Genomic DNA, 26,289 nt, shown 5'->3' with positions numbered 1-26,289 from the left:
AATGGTCCTCTTCTCATAGTTCAGCCTTCAGGTGTCTGATGCTAAATGGTTGAATGGTGAAGCTGAGTGGTTGACTAATGTCTGACTAGATACCCATTACAAGAAAGTCCAGAGCCTTTCAATGTGATGATGGTCTTTCTTTTTCATCCAAAGTGAAGGGAGATAAACTGCAGGTCAACTACAAGTATTTAACAGGAACCTGGTAGGGATGGACATGAGTAACCGAGTACTCGAAATTACGTCAAAGCTTGATCTTTAACCAGAGCTTTACATTTTTTTTATAAAATCACATTTTAACCTGTCTAGGATCAGCGTGGCGCTAGCGGCACACCCCCCCCCCCCCCCCACTGAAAAACCAGTGCCGCGAAATTCAAAAAAAATATTTTTTTAAAATATTTAACTTTCACACATTAAAGTCCAATACAGCTAATGAAAGACACAGATCTTGTGAATCCAGTCAACATGTCCGATTTTTAAAATGTTTTACAGGGAAGACACAATATGTAAAGATGTACATCTATTACCTAAAAACACATTAGCATAATCCACCATCTTTTATTTGTCCACCAACACCAGTAGCCATCACCAATTCGGCTAAACTAAGATATTTATAGCCCCTAACCAACAAAAAAACTCATTAGATGACAGTCTGATAACATATTTATGGTATGGGATAGGTTTTGTTAGAAAAAAGTGCATATTTCAGGTAGATGGCATAGGTTACAATTGCACCCACCGTCACAAATGGAATAGAAAAACTACTTAGAGCAACGTGTTTACCTACTTACTAATCATCAAACATTTCGTAAAAATACACAGCATACACGAATCGAAAGACACAGATCCTGTGAATACAGACAATATTTCAGATTTTCTAAGTGTCTTACAGCGAAAACACAATAAATCGTTATATTAGCATAGCACATAGCACATAGCAGCCCAGCATTGATTCTAGCCAAAGTGAGCGATAACGTCAACATCGCCAAAAGATATTAATTTTTTCACTAACCTTCTCAGAATTCTTCCGATGACACTCCTGTAACATCATATTACACAATCCATATAGAGTTTGATCGCAAATGTTTATATTTAGCCACCAAAATCATGGTTAGACAATGTGAAATGTAGACAAGCTGGTCAGAAAATGTCCTTGCGCCACTTAGACAGTGATCTACTCTTATACATAAATACTCATAAACGTGACTAAAAAATATAGGGTGGACAGGGATTGATAGACAATTTAATTCTTAATACAATTGCGGAATTACATTTTTTAATTTATCCTTACTTTTCAATACAGTTTGCGCCAAGCGAAGCTACGTCAAAAAACATGGCGTCCTAAGCCACTAAAATGTTTCGACAGAAACACGATTTATCATAATAAAAATGTCCTACCTTGAGCTGTTCTTCCATCAGTATCTTGGGCAAAGGATCCTTTCTTGGGAGTAATCGTCTTTTGGTGGAAAGCTGTCCTCTTGCCATGTGGAAATGCCAACTGCGTTCGGGATGAACTGAAAAGCGTGCCCAGCTATTCACATCGTTTCAAAAATAAATGTCCCAAAATCGCACTAAACGGATATAAATTGCTATAAAACGCTTTAAATTAACTACCTTATGATGTTTTTAACTCCTATAACGAGTGAAAAGATGACCGGAGAAATATAACAGGCTAAACTAACGCTTGGAACAGGAGAGGGTCGGTGTCCTCCACGCGCGTGACGCACCAAGAAAAGACTTGCTAGCTACAGGGTTTTTTGATTTATAGGGCCTGTGAACGCGCAATCGACCCCATTGGAATCGTCATCACGTAAAGGCATCCAGGGGAAGACGTAAGAAGTGTCCGTACAGTCATAGCAATAACAGTGCCCTTTTAACTGACTTCAGAACAGTGGCCAACATTTCTGAAATCTGAATCCATGTCAGGGAAATTGCTGTAGAATGGGCTCTGTTCCACTTAGAGACAAAATTTCAACTCCTATAGAAACTATAGACTGTTTTCTATCCAATAATAATAATAATATGCATATTGTACGATCAAGGATTTTGTGGGAAGCCGTTTCAAAAATTACCCAATTAGCATAAATAGTCTCAACAGCGCCCCCATCCTCAACAGGTTAAAGGTCACATGCGCCGAATACAACAGGTGTAGACCTTACCGTGAAATGCTAACTTACAAGCCCTTAACAAACAACGCAGTTCAAAAAATGTGTTTTAATGACTCAAACCTAAGTGTATGTAAACTTCCGACTTCAACTGTATATACTAGGCGGTGTCAGAGGCCCAAAATATTGGGGACATTTTATTTTTACACTGCTGCTACTCGCTTTCTATTATCTATGCATAGTCACTTTAGAAATTACCTAGACTAACCTGTACCCCCACACATTGACTCTGTACTGGTACCCCCCCAAGAAAAGAGTTAAGAAAAGATTTACTAAATAAACTAAAGTGAAAAAATATATATATCTACAAAGAGTAACAAGAAAATGACATAACAATAATTGGGGCGGTACCAGTACAGAGTAGGACCATGCAGCTGTCATACCGCTCAGGAATGAGACGAGTTCGGTCTCCTAGAGATGAAAGTACTTTGGTACGAGAAGTGCAAATCAATCCCAGAACAACAGCAAAGGACCTTGTGAAGATGCTGGAGGAAACGGGTACAAAAGTATCTATTTCCACAGGAAAACGAGTCCTATATCGACATAACCTGAAAGGCCGCTCAGCAGGGAAGAAGCCACTGCTCCAAAACTGCCATAAAAAGGCCAGACTACGGTTTTCAACTGCACATGGGGACAAAGATTGTACTTTTTGTAGAAATGTCCTTTGTTCTGATGAAACAAAAATATAACTGTTTGGTCAAAATGACCATTGTTATGTTTGGAGGAAAAAAGGGGGAGGCTTGCAAGCCGAAGAACACCATCCTAACCGTGAAGCACGGGGTTGACAGCATCATGTTGTGGGCATGCTTTGCTGCAGGAGGGACTGGTACACTTCACAAAATAGATGGTATCATGAGGAACAAAAATTGTGGATATATTGAAGCAACATCAGTCATAAAGTTAAAGCTTGATCGAAAATGTGTCTTCCAAATTGACACTACCTTCTGTAGCACCTTAAGGTCAGATGCCAAGCAATTGGCATACCAGGTGGTGATGCAACCGGTCAGGATGCTCTCGGTGGTGCAGCTGTATGACTTTTTGAGGATCTGGAGACCCATGCCAAATCTTTTCAGTCTCCTGAGGGGGAAAATGTATTGTCGTGCCCTCTTCACAACTGTCTTGTGTTTGGACCATGATAGTTAGTTGGTGATGTGGACACGAAGGAACTTGAAACTCTCGACCAGCTCCACTTAAGCTCAATCGATGCCCTCCTTTTCCTATAGTTCACGATCAGCTCCTTTGCCTTACTCACATTGAGGGAGAAGTTTTTGTCCTGGCGCCACACTGCCAGGTCTCTAACCTCCTCCCTATACAGTGCCTTGCAAAAGTATTCACCCCTTTGGCAGTTTTCCTATTTTGTTGCAGTACAACCTGTAATTTAAATGGATTTCATGTATGTAAAAATGTAAAATAATGACTTATTTAAAAATAAATACAAAACGGAAAAGTGGTGCATATGTATTCACCCCCTTTGCTATGAAGCCCCTAAATAAGATCTGGCCAACCAATTACCTTCAGAAGTCACATAATTAGTTAAATAAAGTCCACCTGTATGCAATGTAAGTGTCACATGATCTGAGTATATATACTCCAGTTCCGAAAGGTCCCAGAGTTAACACCACTAAGCAAGGGGCACCACCAAGCAAGGGGCACGATGAAAACCAAGGAGCTCTCCAAACAGGTCAGGGACAAAGTTGAGGAGAAGTACAGATCAGGGTTGGGTTATAAAAAAATATCCGAAACTTTGAACATCCCACATTAAATCCAATATTAAAAAATTTAAAGAATATTGCACCACTACAAACCTGCCAAGATAGGGTCGCCCACCAAAACTCATGGACCAGGCAAGGAGGGTATTAATCAGAGGCAACAAAGATAACCCTGAAGGATCTACAAAGCTCCACAGCAGAGATTGGAGTATCTGTCCGTAGGACCACTTTAAGCCGTACACTCCAAAGAGCTAGGCCATTGCTTAAAGAAAAAAAATAAGAAAACACGTTTAGGCATGTGGGAGACTCACTAAACATATCGAAGAAGGTACTCTGGTCAGATTAGACTAAAATTGCGCTTTTTGGCCATCAAGGAAAACGCTATGTCTGGCATAAACCCACCACCTCATCACCCCGAAAACTTCATCCCCACAGTGAAGCATGGTGGTGGCAGCATCATGCTGTGGGGATGTTTTCATCGGCAGGGACTGGGAAACTGGTCAGAATTGAAGGAATGATGGATGGTGCTAAATACAGGGAAATTCTTGAGGGAAACCTGTTTCAGTCTTCCGAGACTGGGACGGAGGTTCATCTTACAGCAGGAAAATGACCCTAAGCATATTGCTAAAGCAACACTTGAGTAGTTTAAGGGAAAACATTTAAATGCATTGGAATGGCCTAGTCAAAGCTCAGACCTCAATCCAATTTAAAATCTGTGATTTGACTTAAAGATTGCTTTTCACCAGCGAAACCCATCCAACTTGAAGGAGCTGGAGCAGTTTATCCTTGAAGAATGGGCATAAATCCCAGTGGCTAGGTGTGCCAAGCTTATATAGACATACCCCAAGAGACTTGCAGCTATAATTGCTGCAATAGGTGGCTCTTCAAAGTATTGACTTCGGGGGGGTGAATAGTTATGCACGCTCAAGTTTTCATTTTTTTGGTCTTTTTTCTTGTTTGTTTCACAATAAAAAATATTTTGCATCTTCAAAGTGGTAGGCATGTTGTGTAAATCAAATGATACAAACCACCCAAAAATCTATTTTAATTCCAGGTTGTAAGGCAACAAAATAGGAAAAATGCCAAGGGGGTGAATACTTTCACAAGCCACTGTAGGCTGTCTCATCGTTGTCTGTGATCAGGCGTACCACTTTTGTGTCATTAGCAAACTTAATGATGGTGTTGGAGTCGTGCTTGGCCATACAGTCGTGGGTGAACAAGGAGTACAGGAGGGGACTAAGCACACACCCCTGAGATCCCACAGTTTTGAGAATCAGCGTGGCAGATGTGTTGTTGCCTACCCTTACCACCTGGGGGCGGCCCGTCAGGAAGTCCTGGATCCAGTTGCAGAGGGAGGTGTTTAGTCCCAGGGTCCTTAGCTTATTGATGAGCTTTGAGTACACTATGGTGTTGAACGCTGAGCTGTAGTCAATCAATAGCATTCTCACATAGGTGTTCCTTTTGTCCAGGTGGGAAAGGGCATTGTGGAGTGCAATAGAGATGGCATCATCTGTGGATCTGTTGGGCGGTATGCAAATTGAAGTGGGTCTAGGGTTTCTGGGATGATGGTGTTGATGCGAGCCATGACCAGCCTTTCAAAGCAGTTCATGTCTACAGACATGAGTGCTACGGGTCGGTAGTCATTTAGGCAGGTTACCTTAGTGTAATTGGGCACAGGCACTATGGTGGTCTGCTTAAAACATGTTGGTATTACAGACTCGGACAGGAAGAGGTTGAAAATGTCAGTGAAGACACTTGCCAGTTGGTCAGCGCATGCTCGCAGTACACATCCTGGTAATCCGTCTGGCCCTGCGGCCTTGTGAATGTTGACCTGTCTAAAGATCTTACTCACATTGGCTGCGGAGAGCGTGATCACACAGTCTTCCGGTACAGCTGGTGCTCGCATGCATTTTTCAGTGTTATTTGCCTCGAAGCGAAAATAGAAGTAGTTTAGCTCGTCTGGTAGGCTCGTGTCACTGGGCAACTCTCGGCTGTGCTTCCCTTTGTAGTCTAATGGTTTGCAGGCCCTGCCACATCCGACGAGCATCAGAGCCGGTGTAGTACGACTCGATCTTAGTCCTGTATTGACCTGTAGCTTAGCATCTGCTTCATCTGACCACTAAAGCATCTCTTCTTCCCCCATGTGACCTACTTGCTGTGTGTATGTACTGACATGTATGTGTAACTGATAGATGCACACACACTACATGTTAATGTTTCTAAATGTATGTCAATTGTGAAGTATTTTGTCTAATGTCTGTGTCGGACCCTAGTAAGAATAGCTGAAGCCATTGGCTCCGGCTAATGGGGATCCTAATAAATGACATAAAAAATAACACAATGAAATGGACAGCGCTTTCTAAGATGATGATTAATTCATAACACCCATATTAGAGCATAAGCAAAGGCCTACATATGAGCCCAAGCCAGGAAAAAAACCTGAATTAAAATAATGAATGTGCGATTATACAATAAATAGTCTACTGCATATTACACATGGCACAATTTATTATTTATTTTTATTTTTTTAAGACTCATTTAACAAGTCCAAAACAGCAAATGAAAGATACACATCTTGTGAATCCAGTCAACATGTCCGATTAAAAAAAAAAAAAAAAATTACAGCGAAAACAGCACGTATATTTATGTTAGCTCACCACCAAATACAAAGAAGGACAGACATTTTTCACAGCACAGGTAGCATGCACAAAGCCAACCAAGAACCAACCAAACTAACCAACAAACAACTTCATCAGATGAGTCTTATAACATGTTATACAATAAATCTATGTTTTGTTCGAAAAATGTGCATATTTGAGGTATAAATCAGTTTTACATTGCAGCTACCATCACAGCTACCGTCAAAAATAGCACCGAAGCAGCCAGAGCAATTATAGAGACCAATGTGGAATAACTAAATACTCATCATAAAACGTTTCTGAAAAATACACAGCATACAGCAAATGAAAGACACAGATCTTGTGAATACAGACAATGTTTCAGATTTTCTAAGTGTTTTACAGCGAAAACACAATATAGCGTTATATTAGCTTAGCACAATAGCAAACATTACAACAGCATTGATTCAAGCCAAACATAGCAATAACGTATAAACCACCAAATATATTAATTTTTTCACTAACCTTCTCAGAATTTTTCAGATGACAGTCCTATAACATCATATTACACAATGCATATAGAGTTTGTTCGAAAATGTGCATATTTAGCGGCACAAATCGTGCTTATACAATGATAATAGTGTCCATAACGTCAAGCAATCTGTCCGGCGCCATCTTGGAACGGCACCTATTCTTATCGAAAACTATTCATTAACTTGACTAAAAAAATACAGGTTGGACAGCAATTGAAAGACAAATTAGTTCTTAATGCAATCGCTGGGTTAAATTTTTCAAATTAACGTAACTGCGCAATACACCGTGCGATAAAGCAAGGCTACACTGCAAGTAATGGAGTCTTATGCATTTGAATTTTTTCAACAGAACAATGAATTATCAGCATAAAGACTGCTTACTATTAGCTGAGCTTCCATCAGAATCTTGGGCAAGGTGTCCTTTCTCCAGAACAATCGTCTTTTGGCTGAAAGATGTCCTCTTGTCCTATCGAATTAGCCGCTAACGTTAGCCACCCACTGGAGAGGTGCCCAAATAGTGGAAGCGCATGGCAAAGAAATCCCAGAAAATTGCAATAAACTGCTATAAACTGCTATAAGTCGGTTTAAATTAACTACCTTATGATGTCTTTAACACCTATAACGAATAAAAACATGACCGGAGATATAGAACTACTAAAACGAAAGCGTTTGCAGGACGCCATTGTGATGTCTTCATGCGTCAAGCGCACTGTTGAAAAGGACGGTCCTTCCGCTCCAGGGTCTATATATAGGGCCCAGATTGCGCAATCCACTCCATTCAAAATCTCCCCGCTTACTGACATCTAGAGGAAGACGTATGCAGTGCATGTACCCTCATAGCTTGCATGGGGACTTATAAACTGATCTCAGAACAGGGGCTTGATTTCTGAAATCTCACTCCCTGACAGGAAAAGTGCTGCAGAATGAGTTCTGTTTCACTCAGAGAAATAATTCAAACGGTTTTAGAAACTAGAGAGTGTTTTCTATCCAATAGTAATAATAATATGCATATTGTACGAGCAAGAATTGAGTACGAGGCCGTTTAAATTGGGAACGATTTTCCCCCAGAGTGTAAATAGCGCCCCCTGTCATCATCAGGTTAACACCCCAGCCCTCCTACAATCTAAGCTTGATGCCCTCAATCTCACACAAATTATCAAGGAACCTACCAGGTACAAACCTAAGTCCGTAAACACGGGCACCTTCATAGAGATCATCCTGACCAACCTGCCCTCTAAATACACCTCTGCTGTCTTCAACCAGGATCTCAGTGATCACTGCCCAATTGCCTGCATCCGTAATGGGTCAGCGGTCAAACGACCACTCCTCATCACTGTCAAATGCTCCCTAAAACACTTCAGCGAACAGGTCTTCCTAATCGACCTTGCCCAGGTATCTTGGAAGGATATTGACCTCATTCCGTCAGTAGAGGATGCCTGGTTATTCTTTAAAAGGGCATTCCTCACCATCTTAAATAAGCATGCCCAATTCAAAAAAATTCACAACTAAGACAGATATAGCCCTTGGTTCACTCCAGACTTCACTGCCCTTGATCAGCACAAAAATATCATGTGGCGTACTGCATTAGCATTGAATATTCCCCGCGATATGCAACCTTTCAGGGAAGTTAGGAGCCAATATACACAGGCAATTAGGAAAGCAAAGGCTAGCATTTTCAAACAGAAATTTGCATCCTGTAGCACAAATGCCAAAAAAGTTCTGGGCCACTATAAAGTCCATGGAGAATAAAAGCATTTCCTCCCAGCTGCCCACTGCACTGAGGCTAGGAAACACTGTCACCACCGATCTACGATAATCGCGAATTTCAAAAAGCATTTTTATACGGCTGGCCATGCTTTCCACCTGGCTACCCCTACCCCGGTCAACAGCTCTGCACCCCCCACAGCAACTTGCCCATTTCTCCTTCACCCACATCAAGATAGCTGATGTTCTGAAAGAGCTGCAAAATCTGGACCCCTACAAATCAGCTGGGCTAGACAATCTGGACCCTCTCTTTCTGCAAATTGTTGCAACCCCTATTACTAGCCTGTTCAACCTCTTTTTCGTATAGTCTAAGATCACCAAACATTGGAAAGCTGCCATGGTCATCCCCCTCTAAGGGGGAGACACTCTAGACCCAAACTGTTACAGACCAGTGTTTTTCTGAATCAAAACACTCCAAATGAATGGACATTTTGGGGATATAACGACGGAATTAATCGAACAAAAGGACCATTTGTGATGTTTATGGGACATTTTGGACATTTTGGAGTGCCAACAGAAGAAGATCTTCAAAGGTAAGGCATGAATTATATCGTTATTTCTGAGTTTTGTGTCGCGCCTGGCGGGTTGAAATATGATTGTCATGTGTTTGTTTGATGGGGTGCTGTCCTCAGATAATAGCATGGTTTGCTTTCGCTGTAAAGCCTTTTTGAAATCTGACACTGTGGCTGGATTAACAAGAAGTTAACCTTTATTTTGGTGTATTGCACTTGTGATTGTATGAAAGTTAAATATTTCTAATAATTTAATTTCAATTTGGCGCTCTGCCATTTCACCGGATGTTGTCAAAACGATCCCGCTAACGGGATTTGCTTCATAAGAAGTTTTAAAACCTTTTTTTCCGTTGAACATGCCATACAAATGAAGGCATTTCAATTAATTATATGAAGAGTGCCTTGGTCCTCCTTTCTTTTTGAAAACTACATTTAATTTTTATCTCTGGGACCCTAAGGATGACAAATCAGAGCAAGATTACTGAATGTAAGTACATTATTTACCTTCAGAGGTGAATGTATCAAACCAGTTGCTGTGATAAAATGTTGTATTGTTGTGCACTATCCTCAAACAATAGTATGGTATTTTTTCCCGCTGTAATAGATACTGTAAATTGGACAGTGCAGTTAGATTAATATCAATTTAAGCTTTCTGCCCATATAAGACATGTCTATGTTCCGTAAAGTTGGCTGTTGTTTACAATGTCATTCTAGTCACATTATCGCATATTAAGCCACAACCGTACCGGTTTAGGGACAACGATAAAATTGAAACAATGTCGATCCATCCAAATAGTGCTCTGAATTGCGCACTATGTAGATTGCCTCATGGGCCCCAGAGAATGATACAGCTCTCATGGCAGACATGATAGAAATGGGTGGTTTGATATTAAGATTGTAGGCACACAGCTTGCTGTGTAGAGAAAGAGCACTTCCTCTGTACGTGTCTTGCAAGCTTCAGTTGGAAGCTTGATGCACTGCTCGATCAAAGTGGTGTGCAGTGACTGATTTCTGGTAGTTTTCCTCAAGGCCTTGCCACATTCATCTAAACCCTGTCTTCTGATAGCATATCTTGTTTTTCCCATTCATTATTTTGCTTATGGTGAATTATTTTATTTTACCTCTTCGCTAACTGTCCACTCCTTATTTTCCTCCACCAGGTGCTCTCTCTCGTTCCCTCTCCTCCTCTTCATCCTCCCTGGACTCCAGACCTGGCCTGACCGTGCAACCTCGGCCGTTTCCACGACAACGGCCTCCCGCAAGGCAGCGGCGGGAACGGCTTCAGCCCAGCTCCAAATCCATGCCCCCTCCGACCCGGTCTAATCCCAGCCCCAGCCTCATTGGTACTGCACTCTCGTGTCATAATTTCAAACCAATGAAATCCACCTACGTTGCTTTGAGTACCTTATATGGTGGAACCAGTTTAAAGTCGTAGAGGAGCCTTTATTTCGCTCTCTGATTATTAGTTAGTTACATTGGCAATTGAGAGTCACATTGATTAGTGAGCTCTTGAGGCCTTGAGACCATGGTAATGTTGAGAGCTGAAATGACTATTATTATTATGTCCAGGAAGGTACTTGAATAATAAGTCATTATTATGATGGTGGCATTAGTGAACATGATGGTGATTATATTAATGGCTTCCCTGATGTTACAGCTGCTTACGGTGTTGGTAAAAACATTAATATTCTCTCTCCCCCTCCCATGTTCCAGTACCCCGGAGCCGGACTCCCTCGGCCAGTAGCTCCGTGTGTGACGGGCCCGAGGTGCGCCTAGGGGAGAGGGTGTTGGTGGTGGGCCAGAGAACCGGGGTGGTCCGCTTCTACGGCAAGACCAACTTTGCCCCAGGTCAGATCACTGTCTATACCCAAAACCCACTACACACATCACGCTACATCCACTGGTAACCATGTGTACTGGCATACTAACTACCATACTAACAGGGTTGCGGTCATTTCTATTTCAATTCAATCAATCCGGAAAGTGTTCTGAAATGACGGAGACAACCATTATTGACCAAACAATATTTTGAAAGAGGAAGTTTAGTGTTTTAAGCATATGTTTTCGTTTGTCTCCTCCATATCCACGAACCGAAGATTATTATATGGATATTTTTTTTCTATTAATAACGTAGAATTAACAGCTGTACAGAAAGACTCATTTTGAAGGTCAAATTACAGAGGAGGAACTTCTTCTACATCCGCTGGTAACCATGAGAACTGGCATACTAACTACCATACTAACAGGGTTGCGGTCAATTATGTTTCAATTCAGTCAATACGGAAAGTGTTATGAAATGACGGAGTCACCCATGATTCACCAAACAATATTTTGAAAGTGGAAGTTAAGTATTTTAAGCATGTTTTCATTTCAGTCTCCTCCATTTCCACTAACCAACGTTTATTGTATGGATGTTTTTTTCTGTTTAATAATGTAAAATTAACAGCTGTACAGAAACACTCATGTGAAGGTCAAATTTCAGAGGAGGAACTTCTTGATGCAATTAAAGCCTTTAAGTCTGGCAAAACTCCAGAGCTGATGGCAGACCCGTGGAGATATACAGTGGCTTGCAAAAGTGTTCACCCCCTTGCACCTTGCACCCTCTAGCACTTGAAGATGCAAAATATGTTTTATTGTGAAACAAACAAGAACTAAACAAGAAACAAGAAAACTTGAGCGTGCATAACTATTCACCCCCCCCCCAAAGTAAATACTTTGTAGACACACATTTTGCAGCAATTACAGCTGCAAGTCTCTTGGGGTATGTCTATAAGCTTGGCACATCTAGCCACTGGGATTTTTGCCCATTCTTCAAGGCAAAACTGCTCCAGCTCCTTCAAGTTGGATGGGTTCTGCTGGTTTACAGCAATCTTTGTCGTACCACATATTCTCAATTGGATTGAGGTCTGGGCTTTGACTAGGCCATTCCAAGACATTTAAATGTTTCCCCTTAAACCACTCGAGTGTTGCTTTAGCAGTATGCTTAGGGTTATTGTCCTGCTGGAAGGTGAACCTCCACCCCAGTCTCAAATCTCTGGAAGACTGAAACAGGTTTCCCTCAAGAATTTCCCTGTATTTAGCTCCATCCATCATTCCTTCAATTCTGACCAGTTTCCCAGTCCCTGCCAATGAAAAACATCCCCACAGCATGATGCTGCCACCACCATGCTTCACTATGGGGATGGTGTTCTAGGGGTGATGAGTTGTTGGCTTTGCCAAAAAGCTAAATTTTAGTCTCATCTGACCAGAGTACCTTCTTCCATATGTTTGGGGAGTTTCCCACATGCGTTTTGGCGAACACCAAACATGTTTGCTTATTATTTTCTGGACACTCTTCTGTGACGCCCTGCTCTGTGGAGTGTACGGCTTAAAGTGGTCTTATCGACAGATACTCCAATCTCAGCTGTGGAGCTTTGCAGCTCCTTCAGGGTTATCTTTGGTCTTTTTGTTGCCTCTGATTAATGCCCTCCTTGCCTGGTCTGTGATTATTGGTGGGCGGCCCTCTCTTGGCAGGTTTGTTGTTGTGCCATATTCTTTCCATTTCTTAATAATCGATTTAATGGTGCTCCGTGGGATGTTCAAAGTTTCAGTTATATTTTTATAACCCAACCCTGATCTGTACTTCTCCACAACTTTGTCCCAGACCTGTTTGGAGAGCTCCTTGCTTGGTGGTGCCACTTGCTTAGTGCTGTTGCAGACTCTGGAGCCTTTCAGAACAGGTGTATATATACTGAGATCATGTGACAGATCATGTGACACTTAGATTGCACACAGGTGCACTTTATTTAACTAATTATGCGTCTTCTGAAGGTAATTGGTTGCACCAGATCTTATTTGGAGCTTCATAGCAAAGGGTATGCATCTGTTTTTTTTTGTTTTCTAGAATTTTTGAAACAAGTCATTTTTTTTCATTTCACTTCACAATTTGGACTATTTTGTGTATGGCCATTACATGAAATCCAAATAAAAATCTTGTTAAATTACAGGTTGTAATGCAACAAATTAGCAAAACCGCCAAGGGGGTGAATACCTTTGCAAGGCACTGTACCCAACCTTTTTTTGATATACTTAGAGGACCATTATTAGCATGTTTTAACCACTCCTATATGAATGGTAGATTATCAGACACTCAACAAGAAGGTCTGATTTCATTTTTACTGAAACATGGTCCAAGAGGTAAATATAAAGATCCAGTCCATTAAAAAAATTGGAAACCTCATATACTTCTGTGTTGTGATGCAAGATGCGTAGCACATAGAATTAAAAAGGTGTTGTCTGATATTATTCATCCTAATCAGACAGGTTTTTTACATGGACGATATTTTGGAGATAATATAAGTACTGGAAACAGTAGAACACTAATGAAAATCTGGAAAACAAGGCCTGGTATTCATAGCTCACTTTGAAAAGGCTTTTGATAAAGTACTACTGGAATTTATATATAAATGCCTGGAATATTTACATTTTTGAGAATCTCTTATAAAGTGGGTTAAAGTTATGTATAGTAAATAATGGCTACTTCTCAAAGTGTCGGAGTAAAACAAGGTTGTCCACTATCGGCATATCTATTTATTATTGCCATCGAATTGTTAGTTGTTTAAATCCAACAGATCCAAAAAATAATATCAAAGGGTTAGATATCCAGGGCATTAAACACATGTCATTATAGGCTGATGTTGTCTTTTAAATCCATAATTTGGATCCTTCATAGATCTACTTTTTCTAACCTCTCTGGATTACAACCAAATTATGATGTGTACTATATTATTTATTGGATCACAAAACAATACAACTTTTACATTACCGTGTAGTTTACCAATAAAATGGTCTTATGGTGATGTGGACATACTCAGTATACATATCCCGAAAGAGAGAAATGATCTTCATAGAAAGGTAGCAAAGATAGATTAGATCTTGCTACCTTGGAAAGGAAAATACCTGTCTACCTATGGAAAAATCACCCTGATTAACTCTTTACTCTTTAGTTTCCCTATTTGCTGATGGTCTTGCCTACACCTGTTTTATTAAATATATGAGCAAAAAACATTGCATTTTATTTGGAATGGCAAGGCAAGGCAGACAAAATTTAAAGGGGCCTATTTTTAGAATATGAATTTGGAGAGCTGGAATTCTTCAATATTAAAGCAGTAGACTTCTCAATGAAGGCATCAGTCATACAAAAGTTATACATAATTCCGAACTGGTTCTCTAGCAAATTAATAAGAATGTCTCACCCCATGTTCAAGAAAGGTCTTTGTCCCTTTATTCAGTTTATAACCTCTCACTTTCGGTTATTTGAAAATGATTACCTCCAAAATATCACTATTTTAAAAACAAGCCATAGAAAGTTGGTTGCAATTTCAGTTTGATCCACCAGTAAACACAGAACAAATAATGCAACAAATATTGTGCTTAAACAAAAAAAAAAGCTATAATCTTTGTAAAAGATATCATAAATAGGACTTATGTCACACATGCAGCGAACTAAAATATATGGAAATGTCTGCTCTACCCAAAATTACAACCAACTAATTGCAGCATTACTGCAAATATGGAAGAGGCAAGTGGAAGAGGGAAAAAGTAAGGAACTTCTCTGCTAGACCTGCATTAAAGACCAAAATTGGTTAAATAAAATAGTGATGAATGAAAAAAAGTATACCAGTTTAATTTAAGGACCAAAAAATTGACAACTGTGCCATATAAACTCAGCAAAAAAAGAAACGTCCTCTCACTGTCAACTGCGTTTATTTTCAGCAAACTTAACGTGTAAATATTTGTATGAACATAACAAGATTCAACAACTGAGACATAAACTGAACAACTTCCACAGACATGTGACTTACAGAAATGTAATAATGTGTCCCTGAACAAAGGGGTGGTCAAAATCAAAAGTAACAGTCAGTATCTGGTGTGGCCACCAGCTGCATTAAGTACTGCGGTGCATCTCCTCCTCATGGACTGCACCAGATTTGCCAGTTCTTGCTGTGAGATGTTACCCCACTCATCCAACAAGGTACCTGCAAGTTCCTGGACATTTCTGGGGGGAATGGCCCTAGCCTTTACCCTCCGATCCAACAGGTCCCAGACGTGCTCAATGGGATTGAGATCCGGGCTCTTTGCTGGCCATGGAAGAACACTGACATTCCTGTCTTGCAGGAAATCAGGCACAGAACGAGCAGTATGGCTGGTGGCATTGTCATGCTGGAGGGTCATGTCAGGATGAGCCTGCAGGAAGGGTACCACATAAGGGATTTGGATGTTTTCCCTTTAACGCACAGCGTTGAGATTGCCAGCAATGACAACAAGCTCAGTCCGATGATGCTGTGACACACTGCCCCAGAACATGAAGGACCCTCCACCTCCAAATCAATCCCGCTCCAGAGTAAGGGCCTCGGTGTAACGCTCATTCCTTTGACGATTAACGCGAATCCGACCATCACCCCTGGTGAGACAAAACCGCAACTCGTCAGTGAAGAGCACTTTTTGCCAGTCCCGTCTGGTCTAGCGACGGTGAGTTTGTGCCCATAGGCGACATTGTTGCCGGTGATGTCTGGCGAGGACCTGCCTTAAAACAGGCCTACAATCCCTCAGTCCAGTCTCTCTCAGCCTATTGTGTACAGTCTGAGCACTGATGGAGGGATTGTGCGTTCCTGATGTAACTCGGGCAGTTGTTGTTGCCTTCCTGTACCTGTCCCGCAGGTGTGATGTTCAGATGTACAGATCCCGTGCAGATGTTGTTACACGTGGTCTGCCACTGAAAGGACGATCAGCTCTCCGCGCTTTCTTATGCGTCTCACTCTTTGGACATTGCAATTTATTGCCCTAGCCGCATCTGCAGTCCTCATGCCTCCTTGCAGCATGCCCAAGGCACGTTCACACAGATGAGCAGGGACCCTGGGCATCTTTCTTTTGGTGTTTTTCAGAGTCAGTAGAAAGTTCTCTTTAGTGTCCTAAGTTTTCATACCTGTGACCTTCATTGACTACCGTATGTAAGCTGTTAGTGTCTTAATGACCGTTCCACAGGTGCATGTTCATTAATTGTTTATGGTTCATTGAACAAGCAATTGAACAATGCCGAGAGTGTGCAAAGTCATCAAGGCAAAGGGTGGCTACTTTGAAGAATCTCAAATATAAAATATATTTTGATTTGTATAACACTTTTTTGGTTGGTACATGATTCCATATGTGCTACAATGTACAATGTAGAAAATAGTAAGAAAATATAAAAAAAACCTTTGAATGAGTAGGTGTTCTAAAAATTTTGAAATGATGCAGACCATTACATTGATGGAAGCTACAATCTATCTGCAATATAAAGTGTTCTACTGGCAAACGCTTACCTACATACACGAATCTATGTGGCCAGACGGTTAAGTCCTTTACGTCATTTTTATTGTGTGCAAACTGCCATCAAAAGGAAAGAGATTGGGCATGGGTGTGGTTATCGCATAATTACAATACAGTGAGCTCCAATAGTATTGGGAAAGTTACACATTTTTGGTTTAGCTCTGTACGCCCACACTTTGGATTTTAAGTGATACAATGACTATGACGTTTTAGTGCAGACTGACAGATTTAATTTGAAGGTATTTTCATCCATATTGGGTGAACTGTTTAGAAACTAAAGCACTTGTTATACATAGTTCCTCCATTTTATTGGACCACAAGTATTGTGACAAATTCACTTCTGTGTATTAAAGTAGTTAAAAGTTTAGTTTTGGTCCCATATTCCTAGCACTGTTAACATCAAGCTTGCGACTCTACAAACTTGTTGGATGCGTTTGCTGTTTGCTTTAGTTGTTTTAGATTTATTTTGTGCCGAATAGAAATTAATGGTAAATAATGAATTCTGTCATTGGACTCACTTTTATTGTAAATAAGAATATCATGTGTTTTATAAACACTTCTACATTCATGTGAATACGACCATGATTACAGATGATCCTGAATAATTTGTAAATAATGATGAGTAAAAAAGTTAGATGCACAAATATCAGACCCCCCCCCAAAATGCTAACCTCTTGGGGGTATGATATTTGTGTGTATTTATTTATTATACTAAAGGTGAGGACGCTGTTGATTTTATGTGCGTTTGACATTTACTTAACTTTTCACCGAATTTGTTGATAACTAATCTAAAAAATACTCTGGATACATTCAGTAACATGATAAGAATATTCTTTCAAAATTTGAGGTAGGTGCAAAATAAGAAAAAATAATTACTAGCGTTGCACAGTTCCTAAGTAATTTCAATTTTGACTCAAAGAAAGAAGAGTCTTCAACTATAAGGTGCTTTTTTTTTTTAGCTCTGCTGCTGAGGTACTACAGTAAGCAGACTTGTAGTTGTTTTGTTTGGAACACAGCCCTGCATCCCCGCCATCATACAATTACTGTTGTTGTTTACGCAATCCAACATTTTTCCATTATAAATCGCAATCTGGGTCAGGTGGGCATAATTTCAAAGCTTGTTATGTTGCCAACATGACTAGCTAAACTATAAAATACGATTTTACAGTGTTAGGCTTTCACAAGGCAATTCAGAAAACGGGTTCTCTGTCACTGCGCCGAATTTCAGTTATATGGATTTAGATCCACAATAAAAATCTCCTGGGCGATAGGGGTTCTATGAAATATATTCCCAAATAAATGTATTCTCAAATACTTTTTTGTTACGCAGTGTGCACTGAAATGACATGCATGATTATTGCTGACACTGATGTTCAGATGAAGGGAATTAAATAGTCTGTAATGCGCTCCATCGCAGTGCTCAACTCAAACAGCGGTGTGTAGCCTACTGTAGCTGCTGGCAAAATAATTCAAAGCCTCTACTTTTTCACTCAGGATGTAACTTTCCAGTGCTACTATTCTTGCCATGTAATGTTGTTATTAAAACTAAATCAGACACCCCCATAGTACAATAGTTTACCTATTTACCTAGTCGGCTTGTTCTGTGTTCTATGCGAGAGTCGTGTGTAAATCGGAGTGCTGAGGGTGCCGCAATCACAATTTAACAAAAATATTATAAAAAATGTGTAATAAGTATAACAAATATTCACAAAGTACTGGGCCTTTATTACTCCTGTATGAGCGGACCAAAATAGTTGTCAGCAGCACGGGGAGAAAGAATTCTCACAGCATATCCAACCATTGTAATTTAGGTACAAAATGAAAATAAGGAGAAGACAATTAGCCATTACAGGTAACATAATATGATCATTATAATTTACTTAATTCATTTTAGCAGTGTTGCTTTCAAAAAGGTTGCTGTTGTTCCCATAGATAGAGCAACCATGTACCATGTGCAGCAACCATGTGTATCATTGACCCTGGATAAGCTAAAGACTGGGCTAACACAGCTAACCTTTTAGGTCAATAATATGATCATTTTGTAGACAATTTGCTGCCTTCATAATCCTGAGAGAAATTGAACTAGTAGCTATGTTAGCTGAGTTTTCTCAAAACAAACCTCATTCTGGCTAGCTACTTCATCTCACGCTTGCTAGCTTGTACACAGCCACAAATCACTCCAGAAACACAATGGGTAAATGGCGTTCTAAAATGTTTCATGGTGGAGACAAACGAGGGCGATAGTGCAGGGGTTGAGGAGGAGGACGTTGAAGAACGAGTGAGAAGATGGAAGTGGATATGGAGCTCGAGATAAAGCAACAGAAAAGGACACGAAATAGATGTTTCCGCGGTGATGATTTTTCATGACCACAATGCCCGCTCGCATTTTAAGGCCCGCCTTCCCACACCCATGATTTGTTGGGAGAGTTGGCTGTCTGAAGAAAACCCATCTTAGACATTTTTTTTGTTCATTTTGTCGTCATTGCCAAAATAATGTAATTGAAATCAGACCCTTGACACTAATGCCTACGGTCTTGTTTTTGGGACTATTTTTTGATTACACCCATGCGGGTAAATAGGGTTAAATTCTGTACTGTATGGAGTATCGTCATACAAAATTTTCAACATCATAGTACTGTATATTTGTTTTCTCACTTGTTTGTACTTCTGTTGCCATGCCAAGGCATTTCCTACAAGCTGCCTTAATCAGGGTTGACAATTTGTTATTTAAACATGTTCACCAAGTCAGAAACGAACCAAGCTGGTTTTCAAAGGATTTTCATGTTTGCAAGTTCATGGCAAGTTGTTGAAAGTATATTGAAGTCATGCTCTTAACACATGTTCTTTACATAGGGATTGCGGTTGCATTGAACATTTCCATTAGCATTGAGTAATAGTGGCAGCTGCATCACTTGACCTCCCCATTAGCAATATGGATTATGCAATGTATAATTGATACGTAATATGCAGTGCCTACTGAAAGTCTACACACCCCTTGCAGTCTTCACATTTTTCTGCCTTATAATTCAATTTAAAAAGGATTACATTTAAAAAAAAAAATCCTACAGATCTACCCAACCTTCTGAATTTTAAAAGTCAAAGATAATTCTAGAACATTTTCCTAATAAATACTTATTTTTTTCTCCTTGATGTCTTAGAGTTAATACATGGTGGAAGCAACTTTGGAAGCCATTAGAGCTGTGAATAATTTTGAATAAGATTCTAACAAACTTTATGCAAACTTCCTGTTATTGGTAATGGATAGAGTTTAGTATGTCTTGGGCGTATGATCTTTGACCCTATAACTTTCTCACTCATCATTATTTATGATTCACTCAGGATTATCTGTAATCATGGTAAAATCCACATTCATGTAAGAGTGTTTAGAAACATTATATTCTTATTTATAATAAAAGTGACTCCAAAATAACAGTACCTTATTTACCATAAATTTCTATTGGGCACAAGATAATCTGAAACATAACCAAAACGAACCGCAAATGAATCCAACAAAGGACCAAAACAAATGAATCCAACAAAGTAGTCACAAGCTTGATGTAGTCAATCCGTGCTAGGAATATGGGACCAAGTACTAAACTTGTGACTACTTTATTTTATAAGAATCGTTCGGGGTGTCAACCATTTTGACTCCTACCTTTTTGAGGAAAATAAGTATTACTTGTTTAAAAAAAATCTATTTCACTGAGCAATTCTATTAGTATAAAATATAATTTCAGATTTTGTTTGACCCTACAATGTGCATTCGGGAAAGTAGTCAGGCCCCTTGACTTTTTTTTGAGCTCAGGTGCATCCTGTTTCCATTGATCTTCCTTGAGATGTTTCTAAAACTTGGACTACACCTGTGGTAAATTCAATTGATTGGACTTGATTTGGAAAGACACACACTTGTCTATATAAATCCCACAGTTGACAGTGCATGTCAGAGCAAAAACTAGGCCATGAGGTTGAAGGAATTGCCGTAGAGCTCCGAGACAGGATTGTGTCAAGGCACAGAGTACCAAAAAATGTGTCCAGTATTGAAGGTTCCCAGGAACGCACTGGCCTCAATCATTCTTAAATGGAAGAAGTTTGGAACCACCAAGCGCGTGACAGTCCGCTTGGAGTTTGCCAAAAGACACCTAAAGGACTCTCAGACCATGAAGAACAAGATTCTCTTGTCTGATGAAACCAAGATTGAACTCTTTGGCCTGAATGCTCAGTTTCATGTCTAGAGGAAACCTGGCACCATTTTTTTGTGGCAGGGACTGGGAGACTAGTCAGGGTCAAGGGAAAGATGAACGGAGGAAAGTACAGAGAGATTCTTGATGAAAACCTGTTCGAGAGCGCAGAGGACCTCAGACGGAGGCTAAGGTTCACCTACCAACAGGACAACGACCCTAAGCACACAGCCAAAACAACACAGGAGTGGCTTTGGGACAAGTCTCTGAATGTCCTTGAGTGGCCCAGCCAGAGCCCAGACTTGAACGCGATCGAACATCTCTGGAGAGACTTGAAAATAGCTGTGCAGCAACGCTCCCAATCCAACCTGACAGCGTTTGAGAGGATCTGCAGAGAAAAATGGGAGAAACTCACCAAATACAGGTGTGCCGAGCTTGTAGCGTCATACCCAAAAAGACTCAAGGCTGTAATCGATGCCAAAGGTGCATAAATAAAGTACTGAGTAAAGGGTCTGAGTACTTATGTAAATGTCATATTTCAGTAACTATTCTTTTTTTATAGATTTGCAAAATGTGATGTCATTATGGAGTATTATGTGTAGATTGATGAGGGGAAAAAATGATTTAATCCATTTTAGAATAAGGCTGAAACATGACAACATTTTGAAAAAGTCAAGGGGTCTGAATAGTTTCCAAATGCACTGTAGCTCAGTATTTGAAGTGTTTATTTTATACAGTCATTATTGCTTATCTTTATCGAGGTTGTCTATAATTTCAGGCCCCACTGTATATCATATACGTAAATATAGCTACGATTGTGTTTTCTGTACTAGTGTTATAAACTCTCCACAGGAGAAAATGTTTGGTATCACTTTACTTTAAGTGTTATTGGAACACTGCTCTGCAGTATCAATCCTTTAGATACACGAAAGCCAGAACTAGTTGGGTGCTATTAAGTGACAGGTGTAGGCTTTGGGCAGGTCTGTCTGTCATTCGGAACAACTTCGGTGCCACACACAGTTTTGTTTTCGCTTCATTCAGTCATTTTCAAGGTGCTGTAAAAGGGCCATTCATAAAAAAAATATATATTTCACCTTTATTTAACCAGGTAGGCCAGTTGAGAACAAGTTTTCTTTTACAACTGCGACCTGGTCAAGATAAAGCAAAGCAGTGCGACAAAAATAACACGGAGTTACACATGGGATAAACCAACATACAGTCAATAACGCAATAGAAAAATCTGTAGACAGTGTGTGCAAATGAAGGAGGTAAGGCAATAAATAGGCCATAGTGGCAAAGTAATTACAATTTAGCAATGAACACTGGAGTGATAGATGTGCAGATGAGGATGTGCAAGTAGAATACTGATGTGCAAAAGAGCAGAAAAAAACTAATATGGGAATGAGGTATGTCGTTGGTTGGATGGATGGGCTATTTATAGATGGGCTGTGTACAGTTGTAGCGATCGGTAAGCTGCTCTGACAGCTGATGCTTAAAGTTAGTGAGGGAGATATACAGTTGAAGTCAAAAGTTTACATACACTGAGGTTGGAGTCATTAAAACTAGTTTTTCAACCACTCCACAATTTTTATGTTAACAAACTATAGTTTTGGCAAGTTGGTTAGGACATCTACTTTGTGCATGACACAAGTAATTACTTTCCAGCAATTGTTTACAGACAGATTATTTCACTTATAATTCACTGTATCACAATTCCAGTGGGTCAGAAGCTTACATACACTAAGTTAACTGTGCCTTTAAACAGCTTGGAAAATTCCAGAAAATGATTTCATGGCTTTAGAAGCTTCTGATAGGCTAATTGACATCATCAGAGTCAATTGAAGGTGTACCTGTGGATGTATTTCAAGGCCTACCTTCAAACTCCATGTCTCTTTGCTTGACATCATGGGAAATTCAAATGAAACAAATAATTCTCTCTACTTTCATTCTGACATTTCACATTCATTAAATAAAGTTGTGATCTTACCTGACCTAAGACTGGGAATTTTTACTAGGATTAAATGTCAGGAATTGTGAAAACTGAGTTTTTAAATGTATTTGGATAAGGTGTATGTAAACTTCCGACCTCAACTGTACTTCCCTCCCTACCTTGTAGGCTTACCCAGTATCGAAGGCTTGGCTTGACGATCTCCGAATGTCATTAACAATGGCAATTTTAGCATGTAAATCTGGATGGGGCAAACTCAACCTATATTTTAAATATTTTTTTGCCAGTAAATCCACTGCACAACATTGTATTATTTCATTATGCCTATTTGGTCTTAAAAGAAAGGAAAATACAATCACGAGCATCCACTTTTTTATGCAATATACCGACGCACAGACAGCATTGCACAAACAAAACAACCCTTGCAAGATCAACTGGAATTACATGGGTTTATTAAGTCAAATCGAAATCGGCCGAATACAACAAGTGTATACTTTACCGTGAAATGCTTACTTACAAGCCCTTAACCAACAGTGCAGTTCAAGAAGAAGAAAATATTTACAAAGTAGACTATAATAAAAAGTAACACAATAAGAATAACAATAAAGAGGCTATACACAGGGGGCACCGGTACCGAGTTAGTGTGCGGGGGTACAGGCTAGTTGAGGTCATCTGTACATGTAGGTGGGGGCGAAGTGACTATGCATAGGTAACAAACAAACAGCGAGTAGCAGCAGTGTACAAAAGGGGGGAGGGGGGGCAATGTAAATTGTCTAGTGACGATTTTTATGAATTGTTAAGCAGTCTTATGGATTGGGGTAGAAGCTATTGAGGAGCCTTTTGGTCCTAGACTTGGCGCTCTGGTACTGCTTGCAGTGCGGTGGCAGAGAAAACAGTCTATAACTTGGGTGACTGGTGTCTCTGACAATTTTATGGGCTTTCCTCTGACACTGCTATTATATAGGTCCTGGATGGCAGGAAGCTTGGCCCCAGTGATGTACTGGGCCGTCCTCACTACCCTCTGTAGAGCCTTACGGTCAGATGCCGAGCAGTTGCCATACCAGGCGGTGATGCAACCAGTCAGGTTGCTCTCTGCTGCAGCTGTAGAACCTTTTGAGGATCTGGGGACCCATGCCAAATCTTTCCAGTCTCCTGAGGGGGAAAAGGTTTTGTTGTGCCCTCTTCACCACTGTCTTGGTATGTTTGGACCATGATAGTTCGTTGGTGATGTTGTTGAAAAACCTATTTGAATGAGAAGAGACTGTCACTTGAAAACATGGTTTAAAGACCCAACAACATTATTTAGTTTCCCCTCCTCGTGAAGAAAAGCACATGAGCTAAATATAAAGTAAGCAAAACAATGAAATCATTCCAACATTGTCTAAAATTATTAATAAGATATTGTACTAATGAGAGAGACATATATAAGCAATATAACAATTGGAATGTACAAACTATGGCATAAGGGAACGATGAGCGTATGAGGCAAGCAGTCATTTCGATTAAAATATTAATGTGCGAGTAATCGATATAACTACTTGTTCAGCACTTTTGAAATGTGCAGGGACAGAATTCAGTACACCAAGTCAGAACCGTAGGATAAATAAAGGGGACATATAAGCAGACAATGAAAGCTCTTGCATTATTCGATGATTACATTTTTCTATAACAGGTTATTGGCTGCATGTGCACCACCAAGTCAGAACAGTAGGCCAAATTAAGAGGGGTAAATAGACCAAGTTATTAAGGTGAGTTACATAAAATCTTACTACACAACATTCAGTCATGGCCAAAAGCTTTGAGAATGACACAAATATTAATTTCCACAAAGTCTGCTGCCTCAGTTTGTATGATGGTAATTTGCATATACTCCAGAATGTTATGAAGAGTGATCAGATGAATTGCAATTAATTGCAAAGTCAGTCTTTGCGACTCTTTTCATAGTTTTGAAGTCTTCTATTATTATACAATGTAGAAAATAGTCAAACTAAAGAAAAACCCTGGAATGAATAGGTGTGTCCAAACCTTTGACTGCTACTGTTTATACTGTGCATTCAAAGTATTCAGACCCCTTGACTTTTTCAACATTTTGTTAGGTTACAGCCTTATTCTAAAATAGATTTGGGGGAAAAATGTCCATATCAATCTACACACAATACCCCATGATGACGAAGCAAAAACATTTATTTATTTTTTGACATTTTTGCAAATTTATATTTAAAAATTTAAAATTTTCACATAAGTATTCAGACCCTTTGCTATGAGACTTGAAATTGAGCTCATGTGCATCTTGTTTCCACTGATCTTCCTTAATATGTTTCTGCATCTTGATTTGAGTACACCTCTGGTAAATTCGATTGGACATGATTTGGAAAGGCACACAACTGTCAACAGTAGCAGTCAAAAGTTTGGACACACCTACTCATTCAAGGGTTTTTCTACATTGTAGAATAATAGTGAAGACATAAACGATGAAATAACACATATGGAATCATTTAGTAACCAAAAGTGTTAAACAAATCAAAATATATTTTATATTTTACATTCTTTAAAGTAGCCACCCTTTGCCTTGATGACAGCTTTGCACACTCTTGGCATTCTCTCAACCAGCTTCACCTGGATTAGCCTTCATTTCTCAAAATAATTATAGACTGACTAGTTTCAGAAGAAAGTTATTTGTTTCTGGCTATTTTGAGCCTGTAATCAAACCCACAAATTCTGATGCTCCAGATACTCAACTAGTCTAAAGAAGGACAGTTTTATTGCTTTTTTAATCAGCACCACAGTTTTCAGCTGTGCTAACATAATTGCTAAAGAGTTTTCTAATGATCAATTAGACTTTCAAAATGATAAAATTGGATTAGCTAACACAAAATTCCATTGGAACACAGAAGTGATGGTTGCTGATAATGGGCCTCTGTACGCCTATGTAGATATTCCATTAAAAAATCATCCGTTTCCAGCTACAATAGTCGTTTACAACATTAACAATGTCTTCACTGTATTTCTGATCAATTTGATGTTATTTTAATGGAATAATTTTTTGCTTTTCTTTAAAAAAACAAGGACATTTCTAAGTGACCCCAAACTTTTGAACGGTAGTGTATTTTGATTTGCATGACACTTTGTTTTGGTTACTACATGATTCCATTTGTTATTTCATAGTTCTGATGTCTTCGCTATTATTCTACAATGTAAACAATGTAAAAAAAATAAAAAATGGAATGAGTGGGTGTGTCCTAACTTTTGACTGGTACTCTCTCTCTCATATATATATATATATATATATAAATATATAAATAATACGCTTAGGCCTAACCCCAGAGAGATAGAGATATGCCGGTGGCATGCTACGACACCGATGGCTACTGCGTCTGTAATACAGACATAGACGTATAAAGGAAGGTCATTCGTCCATTTTCAATCCGAATTATTTGTATGAAGCATTGTAGTAGTTACTCTGGTAGGCCGGAAACAGTCTTCCCCAGCTCAAATTCAGCTGTCGGAGTCAGTTGGTG

At 39.6% G+C, this 26,289-nt stretch overlaps 1 protein-coding gene across 2 annotated transcripts in view; it reads left to right on the top strand.

The window, feature by feature from the left end:
- The window catches only part of LOC129812507 (CAP-Gly domain-containing linker protein 4-like), a 92,126-nt gene that overhangs the window by 44,052 nt on the left and 21,785 nt on the right, over positions 1-26,289 (top strand). For both annotated transcript variants that reach the window (XM_055864119.1, XM_055864120.1), the window contains exons 10-11: positions 10,459-10,641; positions 11,012-11,146. In XM_055864119.1, coding sequence (XP_055720094.1) covers positions 10,459-10,641; positions 11,012-11,146 — 318 coding nt within the window. The remainder of the gene's footprint in view (positions 1-10,458; positions 10,642-11,011; positions 11,147-26,289) is intronic.

The sequence above is a fragment of the Salvelinus fontinalis genome, chromosome 16 (genome assembly GCF_029448725.1).
Source record: "Salvelinus fontinalis isolate EN_2023a chromosome 16, ASM2944872v1, whole genome shotgun sequence".
Taxonomy (NCBI): Eukaryota; Metazoa; Chordata; class Actinopteri; order Salmoniformes; family Salmonidae; genus Salvelinus; species Salvelinus fontinalis.
This window is presented reverse-complemented; position numbering and strand designations above follow the sequence as displayed.